At 38.0% G+C, this 25054-nt stretch overlaps 1 protein-coding gene and 1 long non-coding RNA gene across 2 annotated transcripts; one reads left to right on the top strand and one right to left on the bottom strand.

Annotated features, from left to right (window-relative positions):
* Window positions 1-480: 480 nt before the first annotated feature.
* Window positions 481-7527, bottom strand: ei24 (EI24 autophagy associated transmembrane protein). The gene is made up of 11 exons (XM_007558016.2): window positions 7401-7527; window positions 6200-6336; window positions 4994-5139; window positions 4130-4190; window positions 3939-4005; window positions 3742-3866; window positions 3112-3231; window positions 2891-3002; window positions 2688-2799; window positions 2492-2566; window positions 481-1824 (listed from the first exon to the last, which is right to left on the bottom strand). The coding sequence occupies exons 2-11, from the start codon at window positions 6239-6241 to the stop codon at window positions 1659-1661; spliced, it is 1026 nt and encodes a 341-aa protein (XP_007558078.1). The 5' UTR covers window positions 6242-6336; window positions 7401-7527; the 3' UTR covers window positions 481-1658.
* Window positions 5146-5678, top strand: LOC107836863 (uncharacterized). Its single transcript, XR_001662836.1, has 2 exons — window positions 5146-5337; window positions 5393-5678. It is a non-coding gene; the product is annotated as an uncharacterized LOC107836863 (long non-coding RNA).
* Window positions 7528-25054: the final 17527 nt, after the last annotated feature.

The following is a 25054-nucleotide window of genomic DNA, read 5'->3' on the forward strand; positions in this document are numbered from 1 at the left end:
AAATCCCAGAGGATTACTGAACAAGTTACTGAACAAGGCTGGGCAAGCTGGACTCATCTTCACCTAACAATTATTGGTGATGCTCCATAAAACATTATTGAAATTTCATAATTAATAACATGTCAGTCAGATGGCTAATCACATGGTTTGAAATAACCATAGAAAATTCTTGACCACTGACATGTGTTTTGGTTCCTGAAATACATGCACTTTTCTGATATGCAGCAGCTAGAGAGCAGAAGTACACAAAGGAGGAATTTGATTTAAAAAAAAAAAAAAAACTGGATGAAAAATACAAATGGATTTACTTTGAATATCTCAGTTGCCTTATTTGTGCCAGTAGAATCTTGTTTTTGGAAAGGTCTGGCCAGAAACGTCTGGCAGCAGCAGGGATAAAATAAATGCAAACTGCAACAGCAGCACATTTCACTTCACAATTCAAATCACACAAAAGCAGAAATAATCACCAGACACGTTTCAAACATTGAATACTGACCAAATTTTATTGAAATTAAATGTTGCTTTTACAAAAAGAAAAATAAACGACAACAATAAAATCACTAACACTTATGCTCCTGTCAGAATTGCACACTTTTTCAAAAATCATTGCCCCTATCCACAGCCATGAGCTTTTGATAAATGAAAGAGAAAAGACTACAGAGTGAACAAGGGCGTCTGAAGAAACGACGCCCTCGTTTCTTCAGACGCGTTTTTTTATTATGTACACCATAATAAAAAAAAAATTTATAGTTGCAGATTAGGTATAATGACATCAGCTTTCTGGGTAGGATAGGTTTAGCTAAGTGAGGGTGATCACCTACTTGGTTTCTCTAAAGAAAGGCCTCTTTATTATAGAGCTTCACATGGTTGTGCCTAAAGTGGAAAAGAAAACAAAACTGCAGTGTTTTGGCAGTGTTGTCTCACTATGACCAGCCAATGACGCACAACCATTAAAGGAGTGGGGTGAACCCTTCACCCACTGGTGTCACTACATATATTACAGATAGTGGTGGTCTTCCGGGGGAAGAGAAGCCAAAAAACAAAAGAGTGGCCATTTCTTATAAAAGTCAATCAACAGCAACATGGTGCTGCCTGAATTGATCTGAGATTGCAATGTAGGAAGGTAAAACAAAAAAGAAGAACACTCCCTTTAAAGGATTTGTTTATGAAACTCGTCAGACATCGACATCCATGTGCAAGACTCGGCACTAAGCAATATGCTGCAGGTGGAACCTAAATGTGCCGTTTCTTCTCAATGCTCCTGCAAAGAGAGAAAAAGTCTAATTAAGGTATATTTGCTTAAGATTAAAACTATATGGTCTCTTGTGCTGTATTTTTTACGAAGCATCACTCAAATGGCACATTATACAAACAAAAAAAAAAGAAAGAAAGAAAAGAAAAACCTATGCGGAAAGAAGACCAAACCAAAATAAAGTTACAGCTGTATATATTCCTATAACGTGTTAAGAGAGAAATGTGAGTCAAAATGTGCCTGGCGCGGATTAAAACCGAACCCAGCCGCCGAAGATTGGATAATCTACATAAACCCTTCATCTTGCGTTGCATGTCGCCTTCTTCGAGGTCAACCCTTCTGGAGGAATCGACACCGGCTGACGCCAAACGTTGGTCGACATCGTTCCGTGCTCGGCGTGGCTCCATCACTGGCTGTGCTGCAGCAGTCTGTGGCGGTTCGGGGAGGTGTGGGGCGAGGCCAGCTTCTCGGACGAGGGCGACGGCGTCAGAGACGACTGCAGGTGGACGGTCTTGTGGAAAAGCTTGTTGCTGATCAGCACGACCAGAGAGAAGAGCCGCAGCTGGAAGTGACTGGGAGGGAACGCACGTTATCAGAGACGCATTGGGTTTACCGACGGCGTCACAGGAAAGTCTGGAGCTGCGCCTCATTTCTGTACATTTTAACCAAAAACCGCCAGAGCTTTTGGGTAATGTCATAAACTAGGTGTGACAACGAATGCAAAAGCAGCTAATGTTTTTAAAAAAAAACACTTTAAAAAAGAAACACTAATTTGTACTACTTTTACATTGGACAGCAACTTGCCAAAATGTTTTTAAACGCTTCATGTTTTTATCGTCTTGCAACCACAAACTTCACTGTATTTCATTGAGATTTCTTGTGACAGAACAATAAAAATACATAATTGTGAAGTTGAAGGTGAAGTAGGATTGTCATGATATGAAAGTTTCAAAAACCACATTGATGCTAAAAAAATCATGCTGCTACGAAGTAGAACAAGAAGGCAATTCGGAAATTAATATAGTTTAAAAGTGTCACATCCTTGTATAGTGAAACAGAAGACAAGATGGCGGCTAGGATAATTATTTATGTATTTTCCACCCACATTGTGTTCAACTAACCATGTCACTTCAGTTATTTTAAAACCGTTTTAATAAATATGTAAAAACAAAAAAAAACTGATGAATGAGGGTTGGCTCAAGACTTTCCATGCATTTTAAAAGTAGTTGACACACTCACTATAGTTTTGTTGGTGTTTTTGCTTCATTTGCACTGATGATGAACAGAGGAAAGAGGATGGAGAACAAGCAGCCACTACAAAGGGGGGCAAAAACAGATCAGTTAGAAACCACTTCTGGTATTCTTTTTGAGATAGTACTATGTTTTGTGTAATTTCATTATATTTAAGAAAAAAGAAATTGACTCTGCAGCTGACCTGATGATGTACGAGGAGGGCATGGCGGTCAGCAGAGCCATGGGTAAACCGAAGCCAAAGTAATATGGCCAATTCCTCTCGATGTTGGACAGTCGTTGGTGCATCTCGATGCCTTCGACAGACAGAAGTGATCATTTTAGCTTGAGCCCCCTCTTAAATCCACACAACTCACTGCAAGAGTGGAAAACGAAGGGTAGTCTCACCGTGGTTGAACCAGCGATACTCGAAGCAATACAGGGAGTAGAGCAGAGACATGTGGAGGAGACTGACCATCTGTCCGATCGCGTCGATGGGGAACAGGCTGACAATCATCCCCTGATGGACCACAGCTTTCACTCATTGTGCCGTTCGTGGATGTGACATGTGTTTTGGTATCTTTGCTTGAGCAGGAATGTGGTTTCCGGAAGCGAGGAGAGCGTTTTACCTGAATGAGGAAGAGCGCCTGGAGCAGCAGGTTGAACAGCATGTCGGCGATGATCTTACTGACGCTGGGGAACGACTGGGCTTTGACGCCGGACACCTCAAACGCTAGGTCAGCGATGTCCTGCAAAAAAAAAAAAAAGACTACAGGCTGACCTCTGACCTTTGGAGACAACGTCGCTGTGATGACCTGACCTTGATCTAATTGAACCAATAATTGAATCTATGCTTATTTTTTTGTTTTTTTTTCAGTTAATTTTGATTAACTCCATCAACTTCAACATGTTAAAAATGATCAAAGTGTTTCAGCTTTCAATTGTTCCTGAAACGCTTGAAAGCTGAACGGGTTAGGACTGGTTAAAACCAATCTGATGGTTGGATAACCAAAATAAAAGATTAAAAACACAAAAATCTTTGTGGTGTATCTCATATGTCTACTATTCAATAACTTGGCATCATAAAGGGTTTCTTAAGCTCCAATGTTGATTATTTTGTCAATGTATAGATTTAGATTAAAATAGGATTAATTACAGACCCTGCAATTTACCACATTTTTAAATCTAATCCCACCACTATTTTTTATTTTATTTTATTTTTCATTTTTTATTTGAACACTGCAGTCTGTGGCTCTGACCTGGAACCAGATGGCGTTCACTATCTTGCTAAGGACGAACAGAGGGAGAACCCACAGAGCGCTGAAGACGGAGGTCAGGATGAACTCCAGCCAGGACCACACGCTGCCGTGGAGGGAGGGGTCACCTGGAGCACAGACAGCTTCCATCAACAACAAGCCCAACAATCCGCTCCGCAACTACCAGCGGCTGCCCGTACCGATGATTTTTGCTGTGAGGGTCTGCAGCAGGGGGATGAAGACCCGGTAGAAGAGAAACAGACTGAGCTGAGGAGATAAAGCACAGTGAGGGATCACATTTGACTGCATCCTGACAAAAAAAAAGAAACAAAAACAGCAATTGTAAACCAAGAAGCTTCAGAAGAGAAGAGAGAGCAGAGAAGCAGCTTACCCAGAACACTCCTCCATTCCAGGCACAGCACTGAAATATCCTGCTGGCTACTCTAGGCTCACTGAAAGATTAAAGACAAATTATAACCGTCAGGATTATTTATAGTAAAGGCGATTTTAGTTTTAATAAAGGTGCGTCAGAGCAGAGTGGAAATCATCATTGACATTTTTACCTCTCCAATAAGTCGGAGCTGGAACATTATTTGCGTCGCTCATTCATTCGTTTAAAGTCACTGTTTCACGCACGTTAAATATTTAATCTTTTCTGAATTATGTCAGTGTTTATTATGCTGAGTACAGATCAGTTAAATGAGGAATTTGTCTATTAACTTTAAACCGATCACTTAAGTAGTTTCATTTCTCCCCCCTTCAAGAATAAATAAAATTGGTAAAATAAAAGAAAGCTGGAGCTTTTGAGTACAATAGTGTAAATATGGCTAAAAATATATTAGGAAGTTTAAAATGAAAATCTGAAAACTGTATTTTCTACTGTCTTTACATGAGACACTTTTGGTGTCTCGTGTAACTCAGGTGTTTGTTTCTGACACAGCAGCCCTGTTAGTGATGGAAGCAACAACCCAGAGCTGCGTTCACAATAAAACATCGGAATTGATATACGACACTCGTGAATGTTGTGACGACAACTGCAGGTTGACGTTGTGCAGCTCCAGACCTGGATAACATCTCTATCAAGTTCCAAACTCCAGACTTGTTTTTTTCCAAACATCTTTTGCAGCATGCCGTGAATTCAACATACTAGTATAAACAGATGTAACCTGTGTTGATGTGAAAACAGATGTTTTCACATCCAAACAGATGTGTGGAACCGCCCGACCTCCGTCAGAACCTGGTGTTTCCGACCTACTTGTCCGGTTTGCGTTCCTCACTCTGTGCCCGTCTCTGTGCGAGGGCCCCGCTGGCCCTCCTTCTCCGCTGCTCGTCCCTTTTCTGCTGGATGCGAGCATCCAGCTTGGAGATGGTTCCGATCCCCAATATGGAGTCCTTGATCCCCTGGCAAATCCAAAATAAACAAACACGTATGTGGTTGAAAGTTCTTTTTATTTTAACACTCAAATTTTCTCAGTGTTGGGAGATTAATTACATTTTTAGACTCACCTGCTGAGATACTACTACAAATAAAGAGCGAGTGTAGAGAAACCAGGTCTGCAGGGGAATTTAATAAATGACGCACAGATGGCGAAAAAGATGGTAATAAAGGTGCGTCAGTGCACCTTTATTAACATCACTGAGATAAGAGTTAAAGACACGCCTTTAACTCTTATCTCAGATGTCTAGCAGTCATACTGATGGTTTTAAATGATAAAGATTCTAGCGAAAGTAAGAAGCTTTATCTTGAAAACTTATGCTGGCAGATGAGCATAGAAATGCATAGAAATGCTCATCTCGTGTACAACTAGTAAAACTTACACACCTTCCTGAAATTCTACCCTGTTTCTATTACTTGTGGTTCTCAGTTCAGTTTACTCTGAATTATTCAGTGGCAGTAAATTATATTTCACGGATTAACATTTCCCAACATTTGTCTATGGGAAAAGTCTAACGCTTTTCTTTATTTGAAAACCTTTAAGAACAAGACAATGTTGGCTCTCTAATAATAACACTTGTTTTTAGTAGATGCTTTGATTAAAAAAATTTTCTACTGTTTTTTTTTTTTTTGTCAAAAGGTTATGTAACTTCTGGGGATCTACGTGAGCCTCTCTTAGCTGCACTGAAAGCAAAAATTACTCTTTTGCCATTTTGCCAAAGATGCATTTTTCACTGGGTTCAGATCATTCGAACATAAATTTCTGTAAAGACTTTTCTTGCTCGATGCTGGATCTTATTCTGATTAATTTGTTTTGTTTTTTTTACTTAGAAATTCACACCTTTATTATGTTGCACAGAGCACAATAAGGGACTGGATCTTCTTTCCACTTCCTTCCTACTCAAGTATAAATATCACCGATGCTGAGGAAGGTCATACACTTAGGTAAGCATTCAAGCTAAACGACGGCATCGTGATGATCATCCTGCCGTGTCTCATGAGTGTGTGCTGCGTGTGTGCGCTGACCGTCGCAACATTCTGGAGGAAGGCCCTGACGCTGTCTGTCATCTCTGGACCAGCTGCAGATCCATCAACTGCAGAAGGAGGGGGGGCTGCTGACCTGGTGGTCCGCTCTCATGGCAGGGTGGGGCTCATATACTAACCTGCCGAAATTCACAAGAAAATGACAACAACAAAAAAAACTGTTAAGTACTCAACGCATTCCTCAGAAATTCATGCAAATAAATATATAAAAGACATAAAAAAATAATAGTGAGGGATCCGTTTTATGTTTTCGACCTACTTTATGTACTTAACTTAGGCTTTAACAATGTTACGTTTTCACACAAGTGCAGGCACTTCAGATTTTTATAGTTCAGATTTATTAGAAAAAAAGAAAGGAACGAAAGCCTGTGTAAAATGCCACAGATGTTTGTTTCTCTAGGAGCCATTTTGTGCTGAATCACTAATAATAACATGGTGATTATAACTCTGGAACAAAAACTACCTTCCAAAGTCATTACATTAACTAAAACATCTGACAGAGATTTTATTCTACTTTCTAAGATATCATGGAGTCACATAAATGCTGACTTGTTCTTAGTTTTAAAAGAAAATACTAGAAGTCTAAAGTTAACTATGAGACCTAAGGTTCAAACAACTCTGAGAGGATCCTTTGTTCTCAGCTGGTGGGAGGGGGGAACTTCTGCCTGTGAACTCAGGAAAACAAAGCTATTCCTCTTATCCGTTCATGCCGATTTTGTTTTGTTTATTAGCAACAACTTCAAGCATTTAATCCATGGAAATATTATAAAACCATAATGGCACTTTCCTTTTCCTTAAACTAGCTCAACAGCAAGGCACACCTGCTTATTTTAGACACATACAGCTATGGTTATTGTGTGTGAGTCAACATTAGCCAGCTGACTACAGGTAGTTAGCTTAATTTACTGGGGTCACTCAGGCAGAAGTTGATCCCGCTGACCTCCCAAAACGCCTCTAACTTGATCGGTCAACAGCCTCCTTGTGTGAACTCTTTAACAAGAAGCATCTAACTCCTAATATTTGACTTTCGCTGGGTTGTTCCAGTGTTGCTGTTAGCTCGTGTCTCTGCTAGCTCAGTGTTCACGCTGAGTAGCTTAAACTGTGCTGTTTATATTCGAGGCAACAGTTCTGGAGGTGAGCGAAGATAGACAGAGCACACAAAGAGCGCCATTATCTTCCTTACCTCATGCGACACGTTCACGGTTATGGCCCCGATAATAAATGCCTCTTTCACTCTCCTAATATGACAACAACAACAAACATACACTGCCAAGAGCCAGGGCCGTGCAAAACACATTGCGCAAGCTCCGACCGCTAGGTAACCTGGGAAATGTAGTACTTATTACGGAAACCTGAACGTGCGTTTTGTCCATGGACGATTCGCTCGTGCTCCCCAATGTCGAACCCAATTTCGTTGCCATTTCGTTCTTCTTATATGTCGGGCCTAAAAATAAACAACTTCGTACCCCATGTACTTAAACCATGGTTAATCTTATATTTATTGGTTACCAAATATTGTTATTAATTATGGAAAGAAATAATAGTTATTACTTTCTGAAAACATACTAAAAAACGTTTCTTTCCTAAAAAATAAACTTCTTTTACACCCTACCTTGACCCTCTACACCCTCTTTTTTTTCAAATTCTAATTTATTCCAGCTGACTTCTAAAAGCCATCAACAAGCAAAAATCGTCCTGTACGCTCAGAATCGCCATGTTCACTGATTACTAACCTTATGTCTTTGAAAATGAGAATTATTTTTCAGTGTAAGAAGTGAGGGTATTAACAGGTACAGCGACAAATAGATTCTTATTTAAAGGGGCAGTGTTATGTAAATTCAACTTATTTTTAGCTTTACGTCCTATTTTCTTTTATTCCCTCATCAAAATCATACCTGGAATGTTAGCTTGATTGTTTCATGTTTGAGAAATCCTTTAGTCACCAGTGGCAACCGCTTCAGAAAGCACAACTCCACCACTCAGGTCCTTTAGACTAGTCAGCTGCAATTAGCAAACACCTGGTGGAACTAAGCATCATCTGAGCTCATTATACATGTAATTTCTCAGTCCAAAACTGGTAAAAAAACAAAAACAAAAAAAAAACGTTGTTGATGGGTTGATAGAGGAGCGATGTGCTGACTTCCTGGAGGTGAAGTTTCAGAAAGATCAGGAGCTTTTACAGAGACAAAAGCCCAATTTCAAGGCATTAAATTAGGAAGTAAATTTTATTTTTAGTCATATTTGATACATATAGAATTTTATAGCATCTGAAGTGGAGATAGTTACTTGATTGTGCCATAAAATGTCCCTGGAAAACACATAATGCTGCCCCTTTAAATTTCTTTAGTGAATTTTATAGAACTGATATCATGCTGGATTCAACTGTGGGGTTAAACAGACAAATATGTTGAAATCTATAATATCAATGATACTGAGTCAGAAAATTGTTAGTGTTAATAAGTAGACACTCAACATTCTCCCACTTTGTCTTTACCTCTTGATGTCTTTTCCTTTGGCTTAGAACACTCTAAAAGGCAATACCTATTCTTACTTAAATTAGGTTTCTATGCTTTACTCAAGTGTCACTAAATTGTTTATTCAACTCAAGTAATGTGAGCAATGTACATGTTTGGCCTGAGAAAAGTACAAGACTACTTTATTTTGAGTAAACTGGATTTGACTATTTTTGTCACTGGAGTGAATGCTTCAGCTCAGCGGTGCGTGGGAAGGTGCGGGAAGCTTCCAGAAAGTTTGTGGACTTGCACATCGGAAGAAGCAGAGCTTCTTTAAAGGTGAGTTATTCGTCTTCAGTATATTTTCATGTGTCATGTATGCCTTTACTCAGGAGCGCGGTAAAGGGGTGAAAAGTGATGACAATTCTAGGGGCCATGACCAGCAGGGGGCCGTCCACAATTTAATTATTTATATATTGTTCATAGAAATAAAATTTTAAAAAATCGGGGTCCTGTCAAAATTAATCATATTGTATTTTCAAAGATTGTTTTTAGCAGTAAAAATAACTAAACTGAACATTCACAGAACATAATGACGGCAGATAAAGGGTTTCTTGTAATGATAAGTTGTTTCTCCACCATTAGCACGTTTAGCAGTGAGTGAATGAGGATGATTGACAGCACCAAGACCCTCCTACTAGTTCTGATTGGTTGTTTTGGTCAAAACAGTGCGTTACTTTAACCAGTAATAGTAATTCAGGATGGAGATGGAGGAGATTGATTGTTTACACAGATTGTCTGTCTCATAACAAACTGTAACAACATCATGACAACTTTAACAAATATGGAGAAAACATATTTTTTATTAACGTTATGTACTGCAGCTTGAATAAAAAGCAACTACATAGCATTTCTTGATAAGTCTGGATTGCTTTATGTGTAGTTGCACGTTCCCTTTGACTGTTGCTCATGGAGAGACATTTCAGTATCTAAAACCAATAGAAAAAATGTAAGCAACCTACTTGCATACTGGTCGTGGACTGTTGGATGTTAAATTCATGAGCAGTAAATATTGTGCTAATTATCAGTATTGAACCAAAGAAAGCAAGGCAAATGCAAGCCTTTAAAATTGTGACGCTTTTTATGGGTCAAATACACTCAAAAAATTGTAACAGCAACTGTGCAGGGGGCCCAAACAAATTTTTTGTCAGGGGGCCCAAGATAAACACCCTGGACTTCGTCTGCGTTTTCTCTCACCACCTCAACTTCATGATACTTAGAGCTGCTTTTAGTATGAAAGGGTCCCTTATAAATAAAATGAATTAATTGATTGATCCTTTTAAGAAAATCCTTTTAAATTTATTTATTCAAACACATGAAAGAAAAATTAAACATAGTAAGGCCTGTAACTTATCAACAAAAGATTTATGTTCAGCATTTAATTCCAATCAATTCACCCTGAGGAGGAGATTGCGTGCTGGAACCACTTAGACCCGTTCTTCTAGAACTGGGTGGGATTTCCTCTGTAGACTGCAAACGTCTTCACAGAATCCAACAAATCAGCTTTGTGGTCGCTCTGCCTCTTAATCCTCTAAGAGGGGCTTTTATTTCCAATAAAGGTCTTTAGGATTCCAAAAAGGTTTTTTCCCTCAATTTAGAAAACTCAAGGAATCACCTGCCTTATTTACCTTCCTTGTGACTCGTGTTTAGTCAGAGTGCTGGATTTGGGGTGGAACCCTCCATGCATGATTAGTAGTTTCAGAGTGTTTTAACATCCGTGGTCTTTATCTCCTCCTTTGGCCAGCTAGTTATTCCTGCAGGGTCTCTGATTACTGGTAAGGTGTAGCTGTTTATTGCATGGATCTTGTTCTTGCCATTGAGCTGGCTTCTCAGGACTTGCCTTATTCGTTGGAGGTATTTGGCTGTGGCTCCTTTCCTTGTGACCTCATCGAGGTTGCCATTTGCTTGTGGTATTCCCAGGTACTTGTAACTGTCCTCTATGTCTGCTGTTGTTCCTTCTGGGTGTGAGACCCCTTCTGTGTGGATGACCTTCCCTCTCTTTGTGACCAGAAGACCACACTTCTCTAGTCCGAATGACATCCCAGTGTCAGTGCTGTAGGTCCTGGTGGTGTGGATCAGTGAGTCGATGTCTCGCATCAAACACTTACGGGACAATTCCAGCAATCAACAGCTGTTACATCCTTTAATCAGCTGTGTGATTTAACATTGTAAATCACGCTTATTCCGTAAGCTAACAAACATGCTAACAACTAGCCATAAACGTTCGTATTTAGAGACCAAACTATCTCATTTGATTTACTCACCTTTTGTTCTTCCATTAGTGCAATGGAAGCTTCGGGGACTCCTCTGGCACGCAAAAACTCACTTAAATCAGAGTGTTTTCGACTGTTATATTCTTCATTGGAGGACACAAATGTATTATTTTTTAATGACTAACTGCAGAAATATGTTCAAGGTCAACTATTAAGTTGCTATTTATAAGCAATAGGTTTTTCACATATTTGTTTAAACTGTCACTATGATATTGCATAGTAAACAGTAAAACATGAGATTGATGATATAAAAAAATTAAGCTGTGTTATACGGACTTGACATAATAATTTTAACAAATATGTACAAAAGAATCGTCACAAAAGTTACATTTGGCAGCATGTACATGTTCAATACAGTTGATAGAAACCTATCATAAACCTGGCATAGCATCTGTCATGAACAGGAAGGAGTCTTTACGAATGTCTATGACTGCTATGAAGTGTCATTTGGTAAATAATGACACTTTAATGCAACTTTTGGAGCAACTTTGCATTAAAAGTGTCATTATTTACCAAATGACACTTCATAACAACATTCATAAAGACTCTTTTATGTTCATGACAGTGTCATGTCAGTCTTGTGCACCCCCGTCAAATAAAGTCTTAGCCAGATTTCTACAAACTGTGTTTGAACATGTATTAATATGAAATTAATGCTGCAGTACGTAACTTTTATAACTTTCTTTTTACATATTGGTTAGAACTATCAGTACGTTGTGTCTGTATAAGACGAGGCTCAGTTTTTTTCACCAATTTTCTGTCTGATGTTTTATTGTTTGTAATGTAATAATATAGTGATAGTTTAAACAAAAAAAAAAACACAACTTTTTTTCTCAGTGGAACATACAGCAGCTTAATGGTTGACTTTTAACATATCTCTATAAAAGATAAAATGATTTAGAAAAGCATCAGCATCATACATGTTCAACTTTTTTGAGCATGTATGCTGCCAAATGTAACTTTTATAAAAAAAATTATTTTACATATTATCTCATGTCAGTCATATGGGCACCCTGTCAAATAGTGTTATTGAAATCTGACTTACTTTTCTACATAATCTTGTGTATCTCTTGTACAAATATGTTCCAGATTAACCTTTAAACAACAATTTGCTTACTTGCATACTGCAGCTTTAATGTCATGTTACATGTTCAAAAACATTGTTAAAATCTGAAATACTATTCTATACCATGTTAAATATGTTTTATAAAGCTTAACTGTTATATTTTAATATCCATTTTATATCTTAAATATTAATATATCAAAACTTGATATTTCATTTCCTAAATAACATGTTTGTTCATAAAAATTGTATTTCAGGTAAGACTCAATTTAAAAATGCTCTGTGTCTTAAACGTAAAAAATGCTAAATACAAAATGGTGTGATTTAGTAATGTTCATTTAAATAAAGTTCAATTGTTCAGCAGCACTTGAACTCTTTGTCTTTCTTGTCAAAGATCTGTTTCTTTTTTATTTAACTTCTTACATTAGAAAGTTATATAGATAACTTGAAAAAATTAAGTAGGATTTAAAGCTGTAAATCCTACTTATCCATTAACATGATAGAATCGTGTTTACACAACACAATTTCACTGAGTAACACTGGCAATGAAAAATAAGCTGGTGTTATTCATTATAACAGTGTAAAAAAAGTTATTGATAATACATAACATATTTACATTATGGTAAGAGATAAAATGTTTGTAGTTTCAACTTAATATTTTCAAGTAATCTCATGTAAATAAAATATGTTGATTTGACAAGCTTTAAGTATTTGAAGGAGGGAGGGAAAATATGTCTGTTCTACTTATTTGCATTGTGTGGGACGGATGTACAAAATGAAATTAAGTAAACTGAACAGCTTTTTTCTTTCATTGGTCCGGCAAGGTATTTACAGTATGACACAAAAGTGAGTACATGCCTCACATTTTTTGTTATTATGTCTGTTTTCGGGACAACAATGAAGACATTACACTGTGAAATGATATAAAGTTGTCAATGTGCAACTTCTGTAGCAGTGTAAATTTGCTATCGCCTTAAAATACATCCCCACATAGCTATTAATGTCTAAACCGCTGAGTATACCCAAAAGGGAGAAGGTCCAAGTTGTGCCCATTTAGCCATTTTCCTTCCCATGGTGCTACAAGGTGTTGTGTGTGATCATATCCAGAGATTCTGTCTTGAAAAGAATAAAGAAAAAAAAAAGACCCATTGTAAATTCTACATTTTTCACCCACACACTGTGTAAAATGGGTTGCATTAAAAGCAATACATATTTGTCCCGTTACAAATATGTGAGAAAAAAACTACACGTATTTCATTTGATCATAGTTTGACCCTTGTATTGTGACTTGCTTTTTTACCTGCTAACATACAAGTCAAGACAGAAATCAATATGGCAACAGCTCCAGAGAGCAGGATGTCCTTTCTACTACTGACCTCAAGCAGCCCTCTGTACCCATTGTATTTGCCTGCTACTCATTGCAGGAGACATGCGTGAGAAAGTGTCAGAGTTTTAAAATTCTCAAAGCACAGGGAGTAAATTACGAAATCCGTGTTTCAGTTTTGTCCCTGGACCTGGTGTATGTGTCGAATAGGAGTCTTCACAAAGACCTTATTGCTGTTTAGTACCGTTGCAGTCTGCTAAGCATGTCCTCTGAATTATTTTAAAGGTTATCTGCTTACATAAATCAGCTCTCCTTGAGATCTACTGTTTTTCGTGTTTTAGCTGCAACAGCTGAATCGAATGAACTATTCAGCAAGCCATCAAGTTTAGTTATCAGTCCTCTGCGCCTCAAGGTCACCAAAACACTCTCCTTTTTGTCCTTTGAATACACACTCTTGCAACCCTTTTTAAAAAACCCACCCACAAGATACGGGACCACATAGGTGAGAGGGGGAGCTTTTGTACCAACATCCCTGACTCTCCAACACACCCACTCTATTTACTCTGCTACTGTCTTTTCCATACCATGACGTCCTTCTCTCAACCACACACACATCCTTCCTCTCAGTCCAAACCCTTCCTCCAGCCCAGACTTCAGCACAAGTTCATTGTCTCCTCCTTCTTCGTGCTGTTTGATACATTTTATATGAACTTGCTCAACCACCATCTCATCCCATAGCACCAAGGACACCAAATCAATAAAAAAAAAATGCATGCTGTAAATAATGTTTAAAATTAACAATAATTTAAGGAATATGCAATTAGAGGCCCTGGTTAAAGAATTTTAACATGTGTTTTTTTTGTTTTGTTTAGTTTTTATAAAAACTTACAATAAACAGATGCACTGAATTTAATTTCAAATACTCCTCTTCTGGCATGTTGTTTCTTGTAGGTAGAGCCTAAATAGCTTCTTCTGCCATGTTTAGGCACACTCATGATATTAAGTGGTTTAGTTTGGATTTTTGTTGAGTGAGGTTCAGTGATATTGTCACCAATTGTTATCTTACCTGCAGTATAAGTGTATAATATCACTGATTTTCTAAGGAAAGCCAAGTTTATTTGTAAGCATGTTTCACCAATGAGGCAATTCAAAGTCAAAAAATTAATATTTCGATTGATATTACTTGGACCCAACTCTAACCAAATGGATTTTTAAATTTGATTGGAATGAACTATTTATAGCTTTATTTGCAGTCTTCAAATTTGTTCTTGGTTACTGGATCATAGAAACTGAATGTTGCACCTCCATGACTCTGACTTTCGGGATGCAGAGTAAACTTGAACCAGATCACAACAGCTCTGTAAAGTATTTTGGTGCTTGGAAATTCAGTGATTTATCAACTAACAATGTACTTTTAAATCTGTAAGTTACAGGGAAGGCACTTTCAAACTAGTGTGATATGCTTTACTTTGCTATTTTTAGTGACCATGCAGGTAGCATCGTTATAAACCAGCGGAAAGATTTACTTTTTAGGCAGTCCTGTGAAAAAACTGTTGCGGTAAAACACGCAGCAATTCTCAGAGGAAGAAAGCTGTTAGTCCAACTAATCCCTGTTTAACTAGTTGAAACTTTAGGTACAAATATTATTGATAACTTCATTGAAACTTATATCAAAAAATTTGAAATTAGCTGAGATGCTATTTTATTTAAACATTTTTTGTTAAACTACTTTTTAAATAGCCCATTCTACATATTCATTAATATTATATATAAGGGAATTATAATTTACTGTTATATAAGTACTTGAAACAATATTAAAATTAAGTTCAAATTAATCATGTAATTTATTTTCTTCAATTACAACAAAGCTGTATTTAACTTCTCCTCATGCTGTCAATTATCAACAATTTCAGTCTGCTCATGAGGATTCAATGTTTTTGTTTCCTTTTTAGAAAATTAATTATTGTTTTTTTTTTGTTTTAACTTCAGTCCTAGTTTGATTCAGCTGATAGTGAAACTGCTATGAAGGGAAACTGACAGTCTGCACATCTTGTATTATATATCCCCCCCCTAGTGGTCAAGACCTGTCAATACAGCGCCCTCTGAGAAAAGTGCCTTTGAAAATGGTGCAAACATACTTTCAATGACAATTCCGCTTGGAGAGGCACAGAAATTATTTTAAATTATTATAATGCGGGAACTTTACTTAACAATACTAATACGGGAGCGCGGCGGGAAAAATACTTTAGTTTCCCGGCCAAAACTTGGTCGGAAAACAAACAGGAAACTTGACAAGGTATATGCCCTATGACGTCACAAACAGGACGTAACTGAATGACATATCAAAGACTTTGATACCTTTTGAGTTACTGTCTCCTTCAATGACTCTTCACAAACAAAAGTTCTGAGAGTTCTTAGAGTCAAAAGCGTAGAATTGTTTTTTGCAGACATTTAAAGAAGAAATGAATATAAAAAAGATATTTTTTAACATTCCCGAAGTTGCTGATCCTATGGAGAAGGTACGTGAAAGACAACAGCGGAAGCTGTTGGCACTAAATGTAACGCTTAGGATGATGATTGAAAACGGGATTTTAAAAGATTTTGATCAGCTCGGCAAAGAAGAAATCGCTTTAATCAACAAAATCACAGACAGTGTGATAAAAGGGATCAACATACCAAAGAAATTTTCTGCAACTCCCAAAAAGCAGAAACATATGGCCAGGAATGTGCTCAATGAGCTTAAAAAAACACACAGCAGCTCAGAATTAGAGAATTTTTTTACCAAAAAGGATGAAAATGTCATTGGCAAGATGATCGAGCTGCTTCGGGAGGAATTTAAAAAGGCCTTTAAAGATTATGAGAACAGCCCTGTCAGAAAGCTGTGTAATGCAAACGTGGCAGGGTTTGTATGTTCATTAACACTGGTACTTATTGTAGGACTGATAATAATGCTGTAACACGGGCTAATGTTACAGCATTATTATCCTCACCTCCATCCAGCTTCACCTTGGGCTTCGTTGGCTATCGATTAGCCACAAGCATTTTGCTGTTTTGTCCTAAAAGTCATATTGTAATTTCAGTTTTTAGTTTCAGTGTTAAAAGAAGCGGGCTGCACTGTGGCGCAGTAGGTAATACTGTTGCCTTGCAGCAAGACCCCGGCTGGGGTCTTGCTGCAAACTCCTTGCTGCCTAAAAGTCATATTGTAATTTCAGTTTTTAGTTTCAGTGTTAAAAGAAGCGGGCTGCACAGTGACGCAGTAGGAAGTACTGTTGCCTTGCAGCAAGACCCCGGCTGGGGTCTTGCTGCAAGGAGTTTGCATGTTCTCCCTGTGCATCCGTGGGTTCTCTCCGGGTACTCCGGCTTCCTCCCACAGTCCAAAAACATGACAGTTAGGTTAATTGGTCTTTCTAAATTCTCCTTAGGTGTGTGTGTGTGTACATGGTTGTTTGTCCAGCCTCACCTCGATCCAGCCTCATGTTGGAGGCTGGATCGAGAAACACACCAGGAAATCTTGGAAATCAGATAAAGCTGATTTATTTTACAAATGCCAAAAATTACATTAAGTGGGGTTCTTGATTACTGGTCAGCGAACCAGGCTGCAGGGACACTAGGGAGAGATGAAAGCAGAGGTGAGATATGTACGACTTACTGAGAATTTGATGACTGACTGAGTAGCTTACTGGATGGAGAAGAATCCATCTATCCAGTAAGCTGGGGTTGGGTTGGCTCTGGGGAGGGAGCCGAGAGAGGACAGATGGTTTTGACTTGCGGTGGAAGGCGGACAGACTCACGGGCAGTGGATGAAGAAAACCAGAAGATTCTTCAGAGAGGGTTTGCTTGAGGAGTTGGGTTCTTGAGCAACACTTGGGCTTCGTTGGCTATCGATTAGCCACAAGCATTTTGCTGTTTTGTACTAAAAGTCAAAACAGCATTTTAGTTTCAGTGTTAAAAGAACCGGGCTGCACAGTGGTGCAGCAGGTAGTACTGTTGCCTTGCAGCAACAGTACTACCTACTGCATGCAGCAAGACCCCAGCCGGGGTCTTGCTGCATGGAGTTTGCATGTTCTCCCTGTGCATGCGTGGGTTCTCTCCGGGTACTCCGGCTTCCTCCCACAGTCCAAAAACATGACTGTTAGGTTAATTGGCCTCTCCAAATTCACCCTAGGTGTGAGTGAGTCTCTGTGTTGCCCTGCGACAGACTGACAATCTGTCCAGGGTTACCCCGCCTCTCGCCAAACGTTAGCTGTTTGTGTTAAATTACAGGAAACTTCTGATGGAAATTCTGTAAAATAAAAAAAAAATAAAAAAAAGAAAGAAAATATCCTGGCAGAAAGTTACCAGGACATTTTCTGTATTTTTTTTCCAGAATTTCCATCAAAATATTTTCCATAATTCAACAGTTTTTTATGTCAAATTTACCAATATTTTGCTAACCCAAAATTGAAATTCTTTGTCACAGTAAAACACTAATTCCATAAAATAAAAAAAACAAAAAATGTCCTGGTAATTTTATGCCAGTACATTTTCTGTTTTTTTTAACGAAATTACCATCAGAATTTTTTTTTGTGTAATTTAACAGTTGTTTTCCCCCATTTTAACAGTTTTTATATGTTAAATTTTAAACACGGGAAACTGTTAAATATATATATATATACACACACACACACACACACACACACACACACACACATCAGTGACGTGCGGTGAGGTTCATAGCTGGTGAGGCACTGACTTAATTATAATTGAATTTACAAATCTAGACCCCTGCATGTTATTGTTTATGTCAGGAAATTTCGCGCATGTGTACAATGCTGAAGGACAAAAACACTATTCTTTAACATTTGATGCTTAGCCGCGCCGTCGCCGCAGAATAATTCCGTGATCTCACATGTAGACATTATTAATTTCGTGCTGTGCTTAACAGCAAAGGGAGAAACCGTTAAAGTACAACTCAAAACGTCTTTCTCGCTCTCTGTGTCAGCGCCGTTTTAACATAAATTCGGTTTTACCGCCCTTACATTCCAGATATCTCAAATTGTTTTATGACTAGACGTTTTAGCGATTTAAGATATTTCTAATTATATTTCGACTAGACAAAATACATATTTGAGATATACATTCTGACTAGTCAAAATGACGTCAGATTTACCATTGACTGGTATGGAGATTTCAATTCAAGATATCTTAAATGAATTACTGACTATCTGAAATACACATTTCAGATTTTATTTCATCATCAACATAGAATCATGACGTAGATCATCATACACTTTGCTATAAACAGTTATATGGCATCCTGACTTAGCGGTTAAGTAGGTTAATGAGTTTTACACGGGCGTGTGTTGTAGTTGACTGCAGCTGCAGCTAGACTGCTATGTATACACTTTGAAACCACGACAACGCATGTATATCTATCTAGTTATCATATTATATCACATTATAAACAATTTAATGACTTATTTTCGTCATAACTTGTTGAGTATGCTGAACTGACAACTCCGCTGACCATAGACATCAATACGTAGACGCCTCATGGAGCGCTGAGTCGTACGTAAAAGCGTCCGCCATCTTCTATGTGGCAGCAGAGCGATCGGAGCTCCTTAAGTCCTGTGCTGTGTGGACTTATTTCAACCGTTTTACGAAACAAACTGGATTCATTGCCATTACCTTCCCCAGGTAAGGATGAAAGATCAGAATTACTTGACTTTGCAACTAGAAATTCACTTCTAAACAACCGGAAAATATTTCCTATGTAGCTAAATTGGCCCGAAATAACCGCTGATTGTTAGCATAGCAGCTAACGTTTTCGTACTGTTTTCTAATGAGAGAGAGAGAGGTGATGAGAAACCGCTGTTAGAGGAGATGTTCATTAAAAACCAGGGGATTTAGTGAGGAAAGATCAGTCAGGATCAGAGCTGGAGCTGCTGTTCTTCAGTCTGTTTCCCAGCTCAGCTTCACCATGTCGGTATTTAGCTATAAAGATGCTACGAGTCAGAGCCCAACATGCTGGAAATGTCTTTTTCTGAATGTGAAAGAAACATATACCGTATGTATTTTCTATTACACTTTTGGATAATTTCTCTTTTATCCTTGGCTTTAGCCTGTGAGCAGGACGTCTCAGAAGTCATTGAGTTCTCCCAGTGTGACCAGCGTTCCCAGTATAATAAATAAATGTTTTATTCCTTCACTTTTTGTGTATTTTTAAATATCTCAATCTGAAGTATTAGTGTATTAATGTAGCTTATGTAATGAAATAAAAAATAATTTACTCTGTTAGAATTATTTTCAATCTTTGCTGTCAATAGCAGAGTTGACATACTGTAATAAATATTTATTTTCTGGAAAAAAGAAAAATATGTAGTTTAATGTTTGACAATGACTGATTTATAAATCAAAAGTCATTTCTCAATAACGTATAAAAAATAAATACAGGAAAATTATTTGTTTCTCGTCTTGAAATGTTAAATGTACATTAAATTATGGAATTATTTAAATATGTTCTTTAATTAAACACTGTAAAAGTGTGCCCATCAATTTCCATATAAAAATTATCAGAATCATTTCTATCAAATAAAACATTGTGCTCTTTATTCAGAAATACCCCAAAACAATTAAATAATCAAATCAAAAGTTAGAAACGCTGTCTTTAGTAATTTCTTTGGTATTCTGATTTAGTAATGTATTTATATTAGTTGTGCTACTACCCCCACGCCACTAGAGGCAGTAGCAGGACCAAAAAGATGCGAAAAAGGAGCAGATTTAGAAGTACACCGAAAGCAAGGGAAATTGTTAAAAACTGTGAGCTGCGCTTAAGTAAATAAAAGAAGCTGCGCTTAAGTAAATAAAAGAGAGAATTTCAAATAGATGCTGAGAGAGAAACTCCTTCCTAAAGATAAAGTTAAATCACAGATTTAAAAAGAAAATTAAAACGGGAGACCGCGGATAATATAGGAAATAGCGCCCCCTTCACTTCCGGAGCGCAATGGTCCCATTTCCAAATAAGGTAAGAGACTGACAGTGGTCCGTCCCCGCCCCTTTCTGTTTGCTGCAGCGAGGCCCTTCTCAGCGGGTCGGTCCGTTGCTGCGATACGTAACAACGTCCACCATATTGAATGTGGAATATGTGCCAGTAAGGTAATACAAGTGAATGGACCGAACTTTATAAAGTGCCGTTCTACAAAGTATTTTAAATTAATACCAGCCATTGACACATTTTCTCACACACATTAATATATTTGGGAATCAAATAAATTACTAAAGACAGCGTTTCTAACTTTTGATTTGATTATTTAATTGTTTTGGGGCATTTCTGAATAAAGAGCGCAACGTTTTATTTGATAGAAATGATTCTGATAATTTTTATATTGAAATCGATGGGGCCTGTTACGATACTGCAGATGAATATTGATTTTTTTCTAGGAAAGAAAATATCAATATATATCGCAAAATCGATATAATTACACAGCCCTAATGTATATACATACTTTCATATAAACATGTATTCAATATATATTATTCAGTATTAATCATTATTTATTTGTGTCATGGTTATATAAATATGTATTGATATTACTAAATAATTTATTAAATAAATTATGAACGGCTGTGTGCTTTGTAATATGCTCATAATACATCAATATCAGAATATTCCATTCCTATTCTATTGTTATAGCCACTAAGCATATCTAAATATGCTGAGCTATGTATTAAAAACATATTTAAAAATACAATTGTTTATAAATGCAGCTTTGATAGATGTTTGAATATGGTTTACAGTAACAAAAAACATGTTATGATTGATTACATACGCTGATACGTCATTGTGCCTGCTAAATGCATAACGCTGAGTGGAGTGGTGGACCGCTCCAAGATGGCCGCCCTAAATCTCGCCAGTGACAATAGGCGAGAGCGGTCCATGAGGCGTCTATTCTTATAGTATGTCTATGGTTGCCACCATAGACATTGCCACCATGGTTGCCACTGGCTTCGGCAAGTGGACTACATATCCCATGATGCTTTATAACTAGTAGAAGAAGAACTTGAAGACAGACAAAGAAGAAAGAATTTTGTAGGGTTTTTTTGCAGAAAGACTTATGTTAGCTGAATTCCTACACTTTTCGTATATCATTATGTATGATTCGTTCATCCTATTTATTCACTAAAGTTCATCTGAATAATCCAGCCGACTCCTTTCGTCTTTGAATTAATTAATCAAATACATAGCAGGTATCAGGGATGCCATTGGTTTCTGCACCTTTGTAGCTGCTGTTAGGTGTCCAGGATGTTTCAGAGCTGTCACGAAGGAAGATGGCCAATGTAATTGAATCTACCACTAAGTGTCACTATTACAGTGGAACCTGTTGAACCCCGTTGGGTTGCCAGATAGGGCTTTGGCCAAGATGGAAATACATAGTAGTTGTGTAAAACGTATATTGTAGAAATTCATAAAGTTTGGAAAAAATTTTTAAACGTAATGAATCATTATAATTTCTCATGGAGGAATAATATGTTATTTGATCCTGATGTAGTAAATTCACACGTTGACTAAACATGAATTTTACAGAAGACTTCAAATGATTTCAGAGAGGGATTTTATAATACACAAATATTTTAGTTTTTGGCTGTTGAAAACTTAAATTATATGTTATTGCTATTTAAAGTATTTACATACTATGGCTAATAAATAGACAAATCAATTACTATGCATATACTTTGTGACATAAACTTTTTAAAATGTTGAAACATATCTGCCAATTAAAATAATATATAAACGGCACAATTTTCATTTAAAAAAGCATTTGCGTTGTTAAGGAAGAATTCTCTGAATTAGTTAATTTTGGAAAAAGTTTGGCTCTCTCTCTTCCTTTATGATCCCGGGTCCTCTCGCGACGACCACGTGTAGTCACTCGAAAACAGCAATGCGTGTTAAAGTCACAGAATTGCAGAGTTTAATCCAAAAGAGGATAACACATAAAATTACAACAGAACAACAGAAAAATAGAGGCATACATTCATTTACCTGACATAAATGGAAAGAATAAAAAGGAAAGAAAGAAAAGCAAAGACGCACAAAGACGTCTTTGGAGAATTGCAAGAGCAAATCTAATTTTTTACTTCGTTGTAGGGTAACAATTACAAGTAATAACTCTTTAAAACTGGTTAACAGGCATTTCTGGAAAATTATGATAACATGTTTTCCAAAAACTTTGCATTATCTTAAAAAAAACCCTGAAAGTTATAGTGGCTTCCCAAGAAAGTAATACTATGACATCCTGTGAACTGTCATGGAACCATGCTGACCATAATGTCACTCTGGAATTGTCAATATCTCATGTTGCCACTGTCACCAATATTAACTAATAAGTCAATATTACCCGGTTTGAACTTACCCGGTTTAATAATAGCATTATATTAAGGTAACTGTATGAAAATAATTATAATCCGGAACTGACAGGAGCTTGTCAGCACTGACATACCATGGCCACCTAGTGTCAGTTGTAGTGGTACCTAGTGGTAGCTATTATCAGCTGTCGCAGAAGAGGTCCCATCTGACATGCATTCAGTGCAGGAGTTGTCTTTTTCTGTTAAGTCGGAACACCGGCTGTATATTTAAATATGTATGAGAATTACGTCATAGTAGAATTACTGTTCAAGGGCCTAGACTTATACTGTAGAGTGTCAGAATAGCACATCCACCGCCATATAAAACATAGCAGTGGTTGATCTTCTGGCAGCAGTCTCACCTGGTGGAACATTCCCTTGATATCGCTACTAATTGCAATGGAGTGTTCTCTGAAGCGTAACAGCACACCAAGAAGAGAGGCCCCCAGGTTTGGGCCTGGCAACAGTAGCTCGTTGAGGTTCTGGTCTCTGGTTGGATGGGGGTGACTAGGTGGGGACAGTCTGATCCAATCAAAATGAGCGGCTGAGCATTTGAAAATGACTGCAAAGGAAGCTTCCTCAAATATCTATACTTCTGCTGCAGTGCTTTCACTGGGTAGGAATGTGGAGCCAAACCTAGATCATCTGCTGTGAAGGCTCTCTCGATGGTAAACGTTTTGGATGGTTGACTGGCAGAGGAGACTTTGACTGTCACTGATTCGCCATGCAGTGTTCTCAGTCCTTGCCTTACTGTACGTAAAGTAAGACTCTGCGGTCCCCTGTAGCTGAAGCTTCTGAATGGCCTCTGGGAGAAGAATTGTCCTCTCCGAACCATCATCCAATATGGCAAACGTCTCCAGGTAGTGTTTCCCATTCCGCAGCAAAACTTATCTTCAGAAGCACTTGGTTGCAGCCTGAACGACCGTCCAGATAGAGCACATCAGTAGATGATTTACTGCCCAGTTAGCTGACATGTTCCATTGGTGCTGTAGGCAGAGCAGCTCTGATATTCACTTCATGCAGGGCTTGTAGATGTTTTCCTTTGCATGTGTTGCGCTGCATTCCTTCTCTTCCTCCTTCTGCGAGTGTGTGTGTGTGTGTTTGGATCGGCAGGTAAGAAATTAATGCTAATCTAAGCTTCAGTTTGTTAGTTTTATTTAAAATGGTGACTAATTAATTTTTCATAGCTCCCCCACAGTTGGACTATTGCTGCTCTGTTCTGCTCTGCTTTGTTTTGTTCCACTCTGCTCGGCTTGGTCTGAGTTCGTCTCCCGGATCTCTGTCTGTCTGCGTTCGTTTCCCGGACTTCTACACATTCGTTTTAAAGTTGAACTGCGGCGGCATTATCCGCCTTCATCGCAGCGGTGTTTGGGGTGTGGCATCGGCGCGCCCATTTCACCTCCTGCTGTGGCGTGACAAGAGGGCCACGCCTGGTCCTGATGTTTTAACTTGTATTGTTAATTTCTATTTCTTTACTTATTTTGTTTACGGCCCTTTTTGTTCTTTATTTAGTCGGGCTGATATTGTTTTTCTTTTATTAGGCTTGAGATTGTTATATTGGTTAACTGTTTTTCTTTTGTTGTTTTGCAGTTGCTGAGGTCTGGTGGCGGTGTTGGTGTGGTGACAGTCTCTTCCAATTCTGCGTGCTGTGACTCTTGAGTTTGGGTTGTCTCACTGCGTCTGGTGTGTTAAAGGTTTTTTTTTGGTTTGCTGTGTTTGGTGGATGCCATCCCTATAGCGCCCCCTCCGGCCGGTAACCTCAGCTACTGCACTTTCTTTGATTTTCTTTGTTTTCCTTTGTGTCCTATTTTTAAAAAGAAACTGGTTTTAAAAGAGCATTTTTAAAAATAATTTAATAAATGTTTTTTCCATAAATTTGAAACTGTCTCAGATGTTTTAAATTCATGCATAACTGAACCTGTGTGCCTTAAACCAAAAGAAATATTCTCTGGGTGAAATTCCCAGGGTGGCGTTGTTGAACAACCTATTAAAACTAAAAGTTCACCAAATCTGAGTTTCCATCTAGTGTCGCCACACTACAATAACTACGACAGTTAATGCAATGACATATCCTGCAACTTCTGCCGTACACAGCTTTCTGAGAAGGCTGTTCTCATAATCTTTAAAGGCCTTTTTCATTGGCATGGACAACTGGCGTTTAGGAGCCACTCTGGAACGTGCGGTCAGGAAGGCAACTTCCACCTTTCCAGCTCGGAGCTTACATAGCAACGCTGCAAACTGACATTGTCCAGATGTTGCAGCTCCTCTTCCCATTCTCTCCAT

The sequence above is a fragment of the Poecilia formosa genome, unplaced genomic scaffold (assembly GCF_000485575.1).
Source record: "Poecilia formosa unplaced genomic scaffold, Poecilia_formosa-5.1.2 Scaffold93, whole genome shotgun sequence".
NCBI classification, from domain to species: Eukaryota; Metazoa; Chordata; class Actinopteri; order Cyprinodontiformes; family Poeciliidae; genus Poecilia; species Poecilia formosa.

Excerpts from the sequence above, each read along its gene's own strand:
- ei24 (XM_007558016.2), bottom strand. The coding sequence starts at position 6,241 with ATGACAGACAGCGTCAGGGCCTTCCTCCAGAATGTTGCGACG. Across the intron at positions 4,191-4,993 it reads GAGGAACGCAAACCGGACAA|TGAGCCTAGAGTAGCCAGCA; the intron begins GTAGGTCGGAAA and ends TTAATCTTTCAG. Across the intron at positions 1,825-2,491 it reads AAAACACCAACAAAACTATA|TCACTTCCAGCTGCGGCTCT; the intron begins GTGAGTGTGTCA and ends GTTCCCTCCCAG.